Here is a 15,135-nt window from a genome sequence, read left to right as displayed (position 1 = left end):
GGAGGGGAGGGGAGGGGAGAGGAGGGGAGGAGAGGAAGGGGAGGGGAGAGGAGGGCTAGAGAGGTGGACGCGGGGAGGAGAGCAGGTGGAAGAGAACCGTGAGGCCGCTGGCCCTTCCCCTCTTCCTGTGGCCACAGTGCTGCACCCTGCGGGCTTGCCCCATCCAGGGCTGTCTGTGGGCAGAATTAGCAAAGTGGGCTGCAGGGCGTGTCCACACTGGTCACTGGCGAGAAGGTGGACATACTGCCCATGGGGCTTTGGACATATTGTCCCACAGGAGACAGAGTGGGGGGCAGCTGAAGGCTCCCGGCAGGAAAAGCCAGGCATTGGCGGGGAGCTCCCAGGCCCCTCTCCCAGACGGAGCTCAAGGCCCCACCCTGGGAAAAGGGCAGTGTGGCTTTGTGCACGTCCTGGGAGCCCCTCTTCAAGGAGAGCAGGCCTGGAGTAACATCTGAGAGGCCAACAAATATTAGGCGTTAAGAGCCTCTGAAGGCGAGCTTGCAAATCACCCTCCTGCTTTGCAAACAGGGAAACACAAGCCCCACAAGAAGTCCCGGCCTCCCCCAACCTCTGAGGGGCCGGGCCCTTGCATGCGGGGGCGCTGTCCCTGGCGTGGAGGCCGAGAAGGGCCCCGTTCCCCGTGGTAGTCACCCCATTTTCATCTGCAACTGTGCATTCCCTGTTCCCGCACCGAGCCCCCTCCATCCCCTTTACTTGTCTCCCCAGCGAAGTGGGAGTCAGCCTTCAGCCGCAAAAACAGCAGAAAGCAGGATTTCTACGTGACGCCGGACAAGTCGGTGCGGGTGGTGATGATGAGGAACGAGGACTACTACCGCTACCTCATGGACCGCAGCCTCTCCTGCCAGGTGGTGGCCGTGCCCTACCAGGGGAACACCACCGCCCTCTTCATCCTCCCCATCGAGGGCAGGATGGAGCAGGTGGAGAACGGGCTGACGGAGAAAACCGTCAAGAAGTGGCTCAAGTCGTTTACAAAGAGGTATCTTCCCTCTGCCCCCCGGCCCCTGTGCTGCCTCCAAGCCCAGAGGCCTCAGGTGAAGTTGTCCAGGAGCAGGATGGAAGCCGGGTCTCCTGGGGGCCTCCCGGGGTGCTGTGGAATGGGCGTGACCTTGGAAGCCAGCCTGAGCCCCAGTCCGCAGGGGGAGGGCTTTGCTGAGACCGGGGCGCCAGGGGAGCCCCCCAAGCCAAGGGGTGGTGACAGGCAGCCGGGCTGCGCCAGCAGCTGCTCTACAAGAAACTAAGAATGCCCTTTTCTCTTTCCAGGCAGCTCAGTCTTTACCTTCCCAGGCTTTCCCTCGAGTGTTCCTATGAGCTGCAGAATATCCTCCCGGTCATGGGCATCAGAGACATCTTCAGCTCCCACGCTGACCTGTCCCGCATGACTGACCACAGCAACATCGAGGTGTCTGAGGTGAGGCTGGCTCCTGAGCAGCGGCTGTCAGAGGCCACTGTTCGTTTCAATTCGGTTCTGTGCTGTGCTGTTTGATCTGACTCACTCCTGTTCCGTCTGACTCTATTCTGTGTTCCTCTCCTGCCTGCCCTCTTCCCTCTCCCCTCAAAAGTCAAAGTTCTCTTTGGGTTTCACCCTCAGTCCATTCCATCATGGTGCCTTGGGAGGAGGAACTGGCTTAAGCCATGAAAAGTAAGAACCAGGCCCTAGCTCCTTGGCTCAATAACTGACCTCCAATTACTGGATCTCTCTGATCATTTAGACAATTGGAGAGTCACGCCCTCACTGTGAGAGGCTATGAGATTTCAATCAGGTGCCTGTGCAATCTCTCCAAGCCTGGTGCCTGTGTAGTTACTCAAGCCTGGTGCCTGTGTGATCTCGTCAAGCCTGGTGCCTGTGGGATCTCTCCAAGCCCAGTACCTGTGCAATCTCTCCAAGCCCAGTACCTGTACGATCTCTTCAAGCCAGGTGCCTGTGCGATCTCTCCAAGCCCAGTACCTGTGCACCATTATTGCTCCATTGTGTCATTTCCTACCCAGCCCCGTTATGTGGAGACATTGGTCATGATTCCACAAGCAGAACTTGGCCTCCTCCTGTGCTGGCATCTCCCGCCCCCGCTGACTCAGTCATGTCTGGTGTCTCTCCTGCAGATGGTGCACAAAGCCGTGTTGAAGGTAGACGAGTCAGGAACTGAGGCGGCTGCAGCCACGGCGGCCATCTTCACGTTCCGCTCAGCCCAGATGATCACCCAGAGAATAATGTTCAACAGGCCCTTCTTGATGCTCATCGTGGATAACTCCACCAATATCCTCTTTGTTGCCAAAGTGAACCACCCTTGACACGGGGGAGTTCTCTTCAAAGGCCCCAGACCTCCATTCTGGAAGGCCAGGGTACACTCTGGCCCCCTTTCTGAGCGTGGCTCATGATTTACACAGGTTTAGTTGGCTAATGAGGCTTTCACTAATAATAATGATAGTAATAATGTAGATGTAGTGATGACTGCTCCTGCCACACCACTGAAAGACACACCCTTGAAGGATGAAGAACATTTGATCTTCTTGGAAAAACTTGGAGAATAGGTTATTCCTGGAGGTGAGCACTGGAGCCCAGAGAAGTTGGTCAACTTGCCCAAGGTCACACAGCAGCACATCAGTGGCAAAGAGAAGTCCACCATCCGGGGCCCTGATGCCCAGCACAAAGCTGGAGATGCTCTGTTGCAAAAGGCTGGCGTGTTGTTACAGTTCACACTTGATATCAACACACTCGAGTGCCACCTGTCCTTTAAGAAAAGCAAGTGGAGAGCAGGGTGGAGGAAACAGGACAGGGTAAGTCGAGGCAGGACACCCCCTCAGATTCCCGACTCTTGTTGCGTGGCTGTTGCTCAGAGGATGGAGGCCTGGTGCAGACAGTAGAAAGTGTCATGTGAAGACACCAGCAACTCACTCTGGATTTTAATGTCAGCAATAACATTAAAGCATTTTGCAGTCACTGGTCCCTGGTCCTTCTAGAAGCAGCTCTGGGGTGGTGACAGTAATAGCTGAGCCTGTTCTAGGCTTGGTGCTCAACTGGCATCTGGGGGCCTGCATTTACCTATCATGGTGTCCCCAGGAGGCAGATGAGGAAGGCGAGACTGGCAGAGAGCAGGGGTCACAGGTGGGGGCAGGACTGAACGCAAGGAGAGTGACCCCGGAGCCCAGCCCCTCCCCAGCCCCTGCTCTGCTTGAGTGAGGCACGGCCAGGACACCGAGCATCTCAGCTACCAGCTCCCCGCACCCAGCTCCACCCACCACACTCCCTCTGCTCTCAAAGGAAGGGATCGACCACTTTAAAAGGTGAATGGATTAGTGAGTGAATGAGTCCTTCATTCAGACTGTCCCCAAATTAGTCGCAAAGGTGCCAAGAGTGCCTGGCCACCCAGTGTTTCCCGGGAAGCTGCGCCACTCTGGGCCTGGAGTCTGGGCTGTATGATGGCAAGGGGTGTCCCTTAGAAATGGCCGGCTCAGAACCCCCAGCTCTAATGCCCCTCCAAAGCACTGGCCTCTGCCAGCCCCCGCTGGTCACGTTGCAACATGACCCCTTAAATCCCCCCAACAAGGAGAGCAGGACACCTGTTTACAGAGGAGAGCCCCAAGCAGGTGACAGCAAGGTCCAGGCTCGGGGGCACAGGTGGCACACTCACTGGCTGGTGGCTGCAGCAGCACCCACACAGCTTACCCGCACTGTGCTTGGGGCTGGGGACCCCACTTCAGACTGGGTCCTCGGTGTGGGATCAGACCCGTTCCCGTGTGCCTTCCCCTTGAAAATGCCTGGGCTGTTTTGGCAAGTACCTTTCTGGCAGTTTACCCACCAGCCCAAGGCCAGGGGAGGCCCTGCGTGTGAGAGCTGGGCAAGGCCAGAGTCAGCGCTGTCTAAAGTTCACGTGAACACGAGCTAGCGGCCTGCGTGAGCCGTGCGAGTTCCGGGCGGCTGGTGGTGGTGGGCCTCGGCAGCGAGCCGCCCAGGGCTCAGATACTCACAGGCCATGCAACTCCAGGTCCCCAGGTCCTGGGTTGAGCAAAGGGGTATGGCAGTGGAGAGAGGGGAAGAGCACATGAGTTGAACTGCTGAGGACCAGCTAAGTTGTGCCTAAAAGGAGCTGGTCTGGAGGAGTAAGTGGCCCTTCAGCAGATAGCAGATTCGGGGGTGGGTGAGGGGCTGCCAGGCAGAGGGAGCTCAAGAAGAGCATGCTGCTGAGGAGCCTGGAGTGGAAGACCACCTGAGCCCTCAACCTGGCCAGTGGCTCCGGAGGGGGGGCCTGGAGGAGCCGGAGGTTCCTCTCTCATCCTGATTTCAGGGCATCCAGCAGACTCTGGGCGTCCAGTCTGCTCACCAGCAGTCACCACCAGTGGGCCCTGTAGGGGGCGCTCACACCCACCCGTCTCCCCTCAGCCCTCCAGGGGGCGCTCACACCCACCTACTCCTGTTTCTTCAATACCCCTTTCTTTTAACTGAGCTCATCCACCCAGTGAAATAAGGGGAACAGTACGCAGGGTACTCACCTCTCCAGGGGTGACTGATCCCACAGGACCCTCTCTCTTACTGCTGCTTCTTTACCGTGCCGCCACCGCCATGACAAAGTACCCAGGCTGGGCAGCTTCCACAGCAGAATATAGTGTCTCACAGCTCTGGAGGCTGGAAGTCCAAGGTCAAAGCATCGGTGGGTTGGTCCTCTGGGGCCTCCCTCCTGGCCTCCTCCCTGGGTGCTCAGGTGGTCTTCACTCAGTGTGTGTCCTGGCCTCGGCCTGCCTCCCGGTGTCCACCAGTCCTATCGGACTAACCACTTCAAGTGAACTGAATGATGTCTGTCAAGGCCCTGTCTTCAATACAGTCACCTCCCGAGGTACTGGGGGCTTGGGCACCCACATAAACTGAGGGAGGGCATTCAGCCCTTAACAATCACATTTGAGGCTCTCGGGCCTTCCCAGGAGGCTTCTGCTCCCACCTCTGCCTGCAGGGACCCAGATGTGGGAATGATGCCCAGTCTCCAGGGGACACACTTCAGGCCACAGCAGACAGCTGTGCCCAGTCTGAGCTTGCTTGTTAGTTCCTCACCACGTCCCCAAGCCGACGTGGTGTGGCTCAGGGCCTGTCACAGAGCTCACCCCCGGCCCAACAGACATGGGCAGAGACGAGGGAAGCAAATACCGTGGCCTCCCAAAGGAAGGGGGGAGGGGTGAGTTCCTTCACCCTGGTACTTACTGACTGTCTGTGTGTGAATACAAACATGGCAAACACCCAAAAAATCCCAGATTAGAACTTACATCCTAGTGTGGAGAGACAGTAAGAGGGAAGATAGCAAAGACCAAAACCGAAAAGCAAACTCCGTCACGGCAGTGGTGAGGCCTGGTCTTGAGCGTGCTCTGAAAACACTGCCTGGGGAGTGGAGAACAGGCCACGCGCCTGCCCCGGGCTGAGGGGTCAAGGTCAGTGTCACCGGTGATGGGTTGTGGTGGCCTCTTGTGTCTCTGACGTGCCATGGGAAAGTCTGTGCGTTGCTGCTGGGGGATCTCTCCCAAACCCAGCACCTTCTCCCAAACCCCAATAAGTGCTCAGTCAACATAATCCTGAGCCAGTTATGTTCTTTCAGAGTGTCAAGGGCGTGAGGAACAAGGAAAGCTAAATATCTGTATCATCCCACCCCAAGTCCATATGCTGGAACCTAAGCCCCAAAGGCGGTGGTGTTAGCAAGTGGGGCCTGTGGAGGTGATTCTGTCATGGAAATGGAGCCCTCCCGAGGGCGATCTGTGCCCTTAGATGGACTCCAAGGGGCTGCTCCCTGCCCCTGTGAGGAGACAAGGAGGAGTCTGGGGAGATGGCCCCGGCCCCTGGCACCCTGACCTTGGCCCCCAGCCTCCAGGACGGTGAGAAGCGGTTTCCACTGTGGCTGCGCAGCAGACACCTGGAAAGCTGCCCTGAACAGAGAGCTGAGGGACATGGCAACTCTGTTGTGTGGCTCCCGGGAGTGAGGAGGACACGTGTGAGCAAACAGGAGGTGCGACACCGCCCACCCGTCCCCATGCTCATGTCTCAGACAGACGGCATCACAGGGACCTGTGGCAGGACCCAAGGCAAGGGTCCTGCACATGTGAAGTTGCTTTTTAAGTGAAAGTGCTTTTTAACAAGCTGAGAAGGGGGTAGAGGTGGAGTGGGGCTGCAAAGCAGAAAGGGGGAGTGGGGAGAGAAGAAGTGCTGAGAGGGTGGGGAGACCTGTGGAAGGGAAGCCAGTGCAGCCCGGATCTCAGGAGCAAGCAAGCAGAGGGGCTGGGCAAGGGCGTGGTGCAGAGCTGGAGGGAGGCCAGGATGGAGCCCTGAGCCTCTGTCGTCTCATCTACACACTGTGCGTGGGGGTGGGGGGGGTGGGGAGGGCAGATGACAGTGGCCATACAGTTGTGTGTCACTTCACAACGCCTAGATGGCTGGGTCCCATCTGCCTACCCCACACAGCCTCAGCCTGGGGCAGGGGCACCCTCTGGGGGGTGTGATTGCACTCAGCGACCACATTGCCCAACGCACATTTATCAGCACACACCCCGAGCCGACCCTCAGAGACAACAGGCTGTACCAGGCTGCACGCAGATGCCACCTACTGTGCGCTGGCCGCTGCTCTCAGCCCTTTGCATGTGTGGGCTCGGTTAGTACAGGGCACAGAGGCACCTGCCTCAGGGGCCAGGATGACACAGGGGTGACACCCGTCATACTTCCCAGCTATCTGCAGAGCCCCCAATGGCAGAATTGCTGAGCCCTCCTCAGGAGGGTTTTGTGAGGGTTCGGCACATTCTCAGTATAAAGAGCAAATGGCTGTGACGGAGTCATCACCGGGACCAGGCCTGGTGTGGGCAAGGAAGAACAGGCACGTTTGCCTGAAATGGGGGAGCCGGCAGCCCCACCCTCGGTGGATGAGGCCCCACTCAGACCTGCCCTGCTTGCTCACGAGTGCAGCCTTCCCTGCTTACACGACAGGAACCAGGAGGGAGGGTGCTGGGGGGATCTAGCCATGACCACCTAATGAATCTCTCCAAAAGTTTGCAAGTGGGAACACAAATATTTATATCTCGCAGCTTCTGAGCTCAAGAGGCTGGGAGAGACCAAGTTAGGTGGTTGTAGCTCCAGTATCTCCTGAGTTTGTAAAGTCCTGTGGGGGTTGCGGTCCCTGAAGACCTGACAGAGGAGCTGGATATGGAGGCCAAGTCCACACGTGTGGCCGTTGGCCGACTCCTCAGCTCCTTGAGCATGGGCCTTCCCAAGGCTGCTCAGGCCCAGCTGCCTTCAGAGAGTGTGTATGTGTGTGTGTGACATTGTTGTCTGTGAGTGTGTGTGAGTATATGTGTGAGTGTGGGTTTGTGAGAGAGTATGAGCATATTGTGAGAGAGGATGTGTGAGTGTGTTTGTGAGGGTGTGTATGTGAAAGAAGGTGTGAATGTCAGAGAATATGTGAGAGTGTATGAGAGACAATGTGTGTGTGTATGAGAAATTGTTGTCTGTGAGTGTGTGTGAATTTTTGAGAGTATGAGCATATATGTGAGAGAGGATGCATGAGTGTGTTTGTGAGGGTGTGTATGTGAGAGAAGGTGTGTAAGAGTGTGTGAGGGTGTGAATGTGTATAAGAGAGTATGTGTGTGAGAGAGTAAGTGAGAGTGTGTGTGAGAGACAATTTGTGTGAGTGTGAGAGAGAAATTATCTGTGAGTCTGTGTGTGAGTTTATGAGTGCATGTATGTGAGAGAATGTGTGTGTCAGAGTGTGTGTATGAGTGTGAGAAAGTATGTGAGAGTGTGTATATGAGAGAGTGTGTGTATATGAGAGTGTGAACATGTGTGTGAGATAGTTTGTGTGAGAGAGATTGTTGTCTGTGTATGTGTATATGTGAGAGTGTGTGTCTGAGTGTGTGTGTGAAAGAGTATGTGAGAGTGTGTGTAAGAGAGATTGTTGTCTGTGAGTGAGTATGCATGTGTGTATATGAGAGTGTGTATGTATGAGAGAGTACGTGAGAGAGTATGTGAGAGATTGTGAGTGTATGTGTGTGTGTGAGAAAGAATGTATGTGCAGAGAGAGTGTGTGTGAGAGAGTATGTTAAGAGTATGTGTGAGACAGTTTGTGGGTGTGTGTGTGAGAGAGAGAGAGACAGAGAGTGTGCAAGGTACAGCGTATGGTGACCCCAGATTCCAGCAGTGTAATTGTCTTCATTGTAGTGTCTTAATAACTGGGGAACAAACAACTGTGTGTACAAGGAGTGATTTCTTAGCCCCTTTATTCAGAAAACAGTTACTGAGGCTCAAGGAGCTTCATGCACATGTGAGGCTGTCCAGGAGCTCTGATTCCACAGAATCAGAGAAACTGCCTCGCTTATCAGGCACTCTATGCTGCTACCTGTAACTTGAAAGGCAGTTTTGAAATAGAAGCTGAGACCGTGACTGAAGGAGAAGCAAGGAAGGGTAACCACTCCCTGCTCAGAGACAACAACCTACCCCAGGAGGAGGGGATGACTCAGCAGCTTCCAGAACAGAACCTGGCACCCTTGCTGCCTGGACTTCCCTAGGCAAGGCCTCACCCCTGCTCAGATGGGCTGTGCTGTGCTGAGGGACTCTGCCTCAGATCACGGCATCTCCCAGGACCCAAAGCCAGGCCCACACAAGGCAACCAGTCACCACCAGCCCCCCATCTCTGCTCTCTTCCAACCGGAACAGGGACCCTGCCTGTGAGGGGCAAGGCTGCCTGCTCCAGGGCCGGCAGAGGTTGTCAGTATTTCCTTTCTTCCTAGTTCCTCAGGGCTCTGATTGACAGAGGAGCTTCAGAGAGGGGAAGCAAGTGGCCTAAAGCCCCAGGCTAGCAAACGGTGGCCAGGCCATCTTGCCCAAGAAACCTGAGTGATGAGGTCCTGTCTGTGAATCGCTGGGAGTAGTTTTGGAAGAATGTAGCTTTTGCCCCTCCTTTCCACAGAGAGTGTGTATGAGTGTGAGAAAATATGAGAGAGTGTGTATATATGAGAGAGTGTGTGTATGAGAGTGTGTGAATATGCGCGTGAGATAGTTTGTGTGAGAGAGATTGTTGTCTGTGCATGTGTATATGTGAGAGTTTGTGTGTCTGAGTGTGTGTGTGAGAGCGCATGTGAGAGTGTGTGTGAGACTGTGTGTGTAAGAGAGATTGTTGTCTGTGAGTGTGAGTATGAGTGTGTATGTATGAGAGTACGTGAGAGAGTGTGTGAGAGATTGTCACCCTTGTACTTGAACTCCTGCCGCCCCTACTGTTCCTGGGTGTTCTTACCCTTCCCCAGGTTCCTGCTGGCCTCCACGCCCCACCTCAGCCTGAGTGTGAACACCATCCAGCCTAAGGTTTTCCTTGGCCCACCTACCCAGGAGAAATTGCTGTCACTATGGGAAGTCGAGCTGCAGCCCCAGAAGTCAAGCCCGCAAAGACCAAGTAACCCAGCTCCCACGATTCCACATGTAACTGGCAGAGGGGTGCAAACTTCAGCCACTCCAAAACATGTCTTTTGTGGGAAAGCTTGATCTCAGGGAGAGGCTCTGAAGGTTGGGGGAGCTGCTTTGATGTCTTTGTCTAGCCTTCTCTGTCAGGGTCTGTTCTGGCAAGGCCTGCTCCCGTGGCTTTTCCTTGAGAAGCAGAAGTACCGAAGCAGGACGTGTCCCAGGCCTGCTGCTTGGAGAGTCTGCTGCTTTTGATTCTGCTGCTTGCTGGGGTGGAGAAGTTGCCGGGTGCACTTGCTGCTTGTTCACAGGGGTAGCCCTTGACCCCCTCCCTGAACAAGAGAGTAATTATGCTGTGATGGATGAGACAGTAAGTTTCCTCATACAAGCTGTATAAAACCCAGCTCTGGGGGGCTCAGCCTTTTGGGACCAATCTCACTGAGCCCACTGGTGTGACTATTAAATCTCTCTCTCTAGCTCTCTGAGCGCCATCTAATTTCTATGGGAAATTGCCGTGACAGTACCTCTATTCCCCAGTAAATGTCTACACCGAATTTCTCCCTCAACCTCCTTCGTCTTAGCTAAGCTATTTAAGATGGCTTCTAAAGTCCCATGATGCTAGTCACTCAGCCACACAGGATCTTTCCCAGACACAGTTATCATCATTATTACTCAAGTTACTACCAACTTCTATGTTAAATCTTCTCTTATCAGTGTGTTCAATGATCTGCCGGCCTAGAAAAACCCAGAAGGGTTGAGGATGATTTCCTCTGTACCCTGACACTGGGTACAGGGCAAGGGGCTGGCTCGTGGGGGTCAATGGCTGTAATAATCCCCCGGCTGAGCATGGGACAGTCCTTGTGTCCGTCCACCTTTGTGGCAGACACTGTGGTCACTCACACAGGCCTCTCTGCCCCAGCGAGGCCCACTCTGGGACCTGCCAGGATCCGGAGCCTTGGAGACAGCCCTGGGACTGGGCATTGCTAACCACAATTAGCAATGACGTGGGAGGATGCCCTTCTCTAGTTCCCAATAAAGGGGCACAAGCCAAGATCCCGGCCCTGAAAAAGCCCCAAGAGGAGTAAAATCCTCCCTGAAGAAGCAGCATTTGGGAAACTGCTATCTCCACATAAAAGAGTTACTTCAAAGAATGTCAACACAGAGGTTTACGGCATGACTAAAACATCCAGCTCCCCGAAGATAAGACGCTAAGTAGGTCTGGTAAATTTTAATGGCAGTTTGAATGGGCCTCTTTGTTTTTCTCAAACCACGGACTGTATCAGGTAGATACTTAACCACATCCGCCCTGATGTTCTCGGTGAAAATCCCTGACAATATGAAGTGTTTTCTTTGTAAACTATGTGTCATCCTTGAGAAGCTCCTTTCCCGGAGCTATCTGGAAACTCTTCCTGGGATGAACTTTCAGTCCTGATTCTGTCATTAACTCATTTTAACTTGCCTGAGTTAATTGTCACCACCAGTTCCGAACCCACACAGCCAGGAGCAACCTCCCCGCTCTCCCTGCCCATCGGGGTCCCCTCAGATCATTCACTGGCCAGTGGAGTGATGGGCAGGACAGAGGTCCCCTCTGCAGGGCCCCAGCCCACATGAAGGAGACGGCCTCCCTGCCCCTTAAAAAGCAGTGACCTCAACACCTGTGCAAGAATTATCCTCCCAAAACTGTCATTTTCGCTCTTATCTTCAAGGATGGGAATGTCTTCCTCCTGAAAAATTATTTTTTAAAATAATAGTTTATTTTTACATCATTTTGTATGTTTTTCCACTCAGTTGCAATCCCCTTGGGCTTCCCATCACCAAATCACCCTGTGCCATCACCCCAGTCCAGTGCCTTTCCCTCCCCCCACTGTTTTTGATCCCGTTCCCCACTCCACCGTCACAAAATGTCTCTGGGATATGGCTGTTCATTATTATTCTTATTATTTCCTCTCCTGGTCTGTTATACCCTGCTATGAGAGAAACCATCAGCATTTTACCTTTTCTTTCTGGCTTATTTCACTAAGCATGATCTTTTCCAGCTCCATCCAAGTTGCTGCAAAAGGCATGAGTTTATTTTTTTTTTGGTTGCTGAGTAATATTCCATTGTGTATATGGACATCTTTTTAATCCAGTCATCCACTTTTGGGCATTTGGGCTGCTTCCATGTCTTTCCAATTGTAAATAAAGCAGCAATAAACATGGGGGTGCAGGTATCTTTTTCAATCAGTGTTTTTGTGTCTTTTGGGTGGATCTCTAGGAGTGGGATTGCTGGGTCATAGGGAAGCTCCATGTTTAGCTGTGTGAGGAACCTGTGAACAGTTTTGAAAAATTACTGTAAAGAAAGACTATGACAGGATGAATCTGGCTCGGGGTGGCTTCACCCCTCCAGCAGCTCCCCCACAGAACAGCTGGGCTTCCTCAGACAAGTCCTGTAACTGGGTTTTGGACTCTGTCCTCCCCTGCAGGCCTTCCCGGCACTGGTGCTGGTGATAACCCTCTAGATAAAGGGAAGACAGAGATTCTTTTCAACCTAATCAGGAACCAGAATTCCACAAGGAGACTGACCTGGTGATGTCAGACGCAGATTATCTGGTAGATACTCTGCCTGTGGAATATAGCACCCCGCCCCTGTCCCCCAGACTGGAGGAATGGAGGGGGGCCTGGGGAACTGGGAGAGAAGGGGCTTGGGGGATGGGGCAGGTGGGGAAAGGAGGCAGAGGGCTTCTCAAGACCAAGAGGCCAGGGCACAGCTCTGTTTTCCAGAAAGTGATGCTTCTTCCAGGTCGGAGGAAGGAAACGTGAGGGGCAAGATTACTACTCATGCCCATGTCTGTTTCCAGCTTCTCTCTGGTGCTAATTGAACCCCTCCTTTCTAGCAGGCATGGATAGTCCAGTGCAAAAGACTGACCGCCCGGCTCAGCCAGGTGCGGCCCCACCACCCACTCCAGCCAATGCAGCTAGTGGCAATGAAGTCCGTGCCTTCAGGCCATTCATGTCAAAGGGCAGCGTACACCATGCTGCCTCTTGCCTTCCTGTTGACCGGAAGGTGGACACCTGAGTCATCCTGGACAGACAGACAAACACCAGCAAAGGCAGAGCGACAAGACAGGCTCCCAGCCCATGACAGCCACATGTCCGCCCACGGCTGGCGTCTGGTCCTACATGAGAGAAATACACTGCAGTCTTCTTGGGGCCCTATTTCCTGGGGGTTCTGTGTAACTTTAAACTGTGTATTCAATCCTAAAAATATTTGGGGGCCCGCCCTCGTGGCACAATGGGTTGGGCCACAGCACTCAAGCCAGCTACTTCAGTGCGGGTTCAAGCCCCACCCCCCAGCTGACCCACATGGTGCAGCCGATCTCCCCTGTCTCCCCTCTGCTCCCCTCAGCAGTGTACTTCATCGATCTGCCTGTTCCGCTCCCCACTCTGTCTCTGGTGAAGCCTCTCACCGCCCCCGCACCTCTGGCTTGTACCCCAGCTCTGGATGCATAAATAAATAAATCTTTTTTAAATTTAAAATGTTTGGAGCTAAAGGGACCTGTCATCCGTTTAGGGAGAACAGAACCAAACTCTTCTGGGTCACTTCCGTGCTCCATTGTCAACAAAATTCAGATGCCTCACTCACAAACCAAACAAAAATCCTGTCCCACTAGAGCAGTATTTAGTCTGACTGCACCGCGGCTTTATGGCCACTGGCCAGACTGTGTCTCTGGTTTGAGAGGGGAGAGGAAGCACAAGACACTCCTGCTCGCCGGTGGAGACTTTTCCCTGAGGCCCACGAGAGGTCAGGATGCGCTCTGGGAGACCTGCAGGTCAGCGTGAGAGATGGCCAGCTCTCGGTGAAGCAAGAGGGCAGGGCGACAGGACCAAAGGCCCCAAACAGAGCTCTCATTCTACTCCGGGTCCTCATAGCCACACCTCCTCTCGGGGGGTGGCGTGGGGGCTCAAATGAAAATCTGTAATAAAATAAAGGGGCTACATTTTAAATACATATCTGATTGTGTGTGAAGATTCCTGGGACCTCCGCTGGTGGGAAATTCTGGGGAAGATTTTTGTAGTGGGGAGAAATATTGGGGTGAGGCCAGAGATGCAGGCTTGAAGGAATTCACCAGAGTCAGACTGGAGAGCAGAAAAAGCAGATTTATTGAAATACGCTGCTGAGGGGAGCAGCGGCTTTCTAATTTGGGGTGCCACTTTCGCCAGTCACCTGCATGGATGTCTGGCCAGGCTCGGGCCTCTGGCCTCTGGCCTCTGGCCTCTGGCCTCTGCTCCTACATTCCCGGAGCTGGGCTGGTTTTTCTGGTCCTGGTGGTCTGTCTGAGGCTCGGTTATCCTTTCCCTTATCTAGCCAAGCGTCCCTCACTTGCTTTCTGTGCAAGGAGTGGGCACTTCGTCTTCAGCCTTATTAAAGGGTACCCCGATACTTTCTGCCATCCTTCTCTGAGTTTCCTGATTTGTGACCTGGCTCCTGGTGAGTGTTTCCTAAGCAGGAGGGGAAAATAACTAACAAGGATGGCTACTTAAAACAACAACAGTATCAGGGAGTACTCCTGTGTCCCCGTCTTCTGGATGCTTACATGTTCCTCAGGGAGGAATTTCACAAACCAAGGAGAAAACAAAACAAGGAAAGTTTTGGGGGTTTTCTTGAAACAAAGCAAGTTTTCACTTGTTGTTAAGAGGAAAACATTAGGTGCTCTGCCCCAAACTGAATTATTTGGTAGATGTAGGAATCCGGTCTGAGAGCACTTCCTTGGGTAGCCCTGCCAAGGCCCCCAGCGGGAGCAGCCCCTCCCTCTCGCAGGGATAAATAAGCCCTAGCACCCAGGCATCCGGCACTCCCACTCAAGGCCACGCTTCTGCTCACACACAGCTCTCCAGCCAGGTAATCAGAGGCTTCCTCCAGGAGCGCCTGGCCTCCAGCACCGTCTCCAGGCGTCCCAGGTAATCTGGCCCTTCCCTCCTCCAGGCGTCCCAGGTAATCTGGCCCTTCCTTCCTCCAGGCCTCCCAGGTAATCTGGCCCTTCCTTCTTCCAGGCGTCCCTGGTAATCAGGCGCTTCCTCCAGGTCTGCCTTACACAGAGTCTGGCTTCTGCTCAGGCCTCTGGAAGGGGCAGTGGGCGGGCCCTGGAGAGGGCTGCCCAGCGAGGGCTCCAGGACAGTTGGGGTGCCAGGTCTGGATGCCCAGCTCTCTGGACATCCCGGGATCTGAGCTTTTACACCCGGGGGTGCGGGGTGGGTGTTTGGCCTCATTTCTCCCTGACGCTGGGTCCCGATTCCCGGCTAGCCCCATTCTGCCATGCCTGGAACCCCTTCTCTCAGGACAGGAAGTCCTCCCCCCTCCCTGGGCTGTGTGTCCCTGGTCTGACCCCGCGGGGCACCCAGAGGGACAGAACTCAGGATTAGGGTGCGGGCTGCCTGGGGCACCCCCAGGGAGGGGTTGGGGGGGGCTGACAAGCACCACCAAACCCCCAGGACCTGAGCCGGGCGCAGCCTGCCTGCCAGTTTGTCCAAAATTATTTCTCCAGAAATAATTTTTTTTGGGAAAACAATGTGCAACTGCTTTCCCAAGAAATAGTTGCGTCAGCCTAAAACTAAACAAGTGGTGGAGCCCCTGAGAGGCCTCAGCCCCTGGGCTTTTCCATGACCTTTGAAGAAATGAACTCTCTCCCCTTCCCAGGTCCGTGCCTACCCCCCTCCTCCCCTCCCCCCCC

The 15,135-nt window shown here is 54.3% G+C and overlaps 2 protein-coding genes across 2 annotated transcripts in view; both read left to right on the top strand.

The window, feature by feature from the left end:
* SERPINA5 (serpin peptidase inhibitor, clade A (alpha-1 antiproteinase, antitrypsin), member 5) overlaps positions 1–2,307 on the top strand; it is a 3,928-nt gene extending 1,621 nt beyond the window's left edge. Inside the window, exons 2-4 of the mRNA XM_004682027.1 lie at positions 727–997; positions 1,282–1,429; positions 2,119–2,307. Coding sequence (XP_004682084.1) covers positions 727–997; positions 1,282–1,429; positions 2,119–2,307 — 608 coding nt within the window. The remainder of the gene's footprint in view (positions 1–726; positions 998–1,281; positions 1,430–2,118) is intronic.
* An 11,972-nt stretch (positions 2,308–14,279) lies between these two features.
* The window catches only part of SERPINA3 (serpin peptidase inhibitor, clade A (alpha-1 antiproteinase, antitrypsin), member 3), an 8,152-nt gene continuing 7,296 nt past the window's right edge, over positions 14,280–15,135 (top strand). The window contains exon 1 of the mRNA XM_012724342.1: positions 14,280–14,365. The gene's annotated coding sequence lies outside the window, so the exon portion shown is untranslated. The remainder of the gene's footprint in view (positions 14,366–15,135) is intronic.

The sequence above is a fragment of the Condylura cristata genome, unplaced genomic scaffold (assembly GCF_000260355.1).
Source record: "Condylura cristata isolate star-nosed mole 26May11 unplaced genomic scaffold, ConCri1.0 scaffold00013, whole genome shotgun sequence".
NCBI classification, from domain to species: Eukaryota; Metazoa; Chordata; class Mammalia; order Eulipotyphla; family Talpidae; genus Condylura; species Condylura cristata.
Note: the sequence above shows the minus strand (reverse complement) of the source record. Positions and strands in the feature narration are given on the sequence as shown.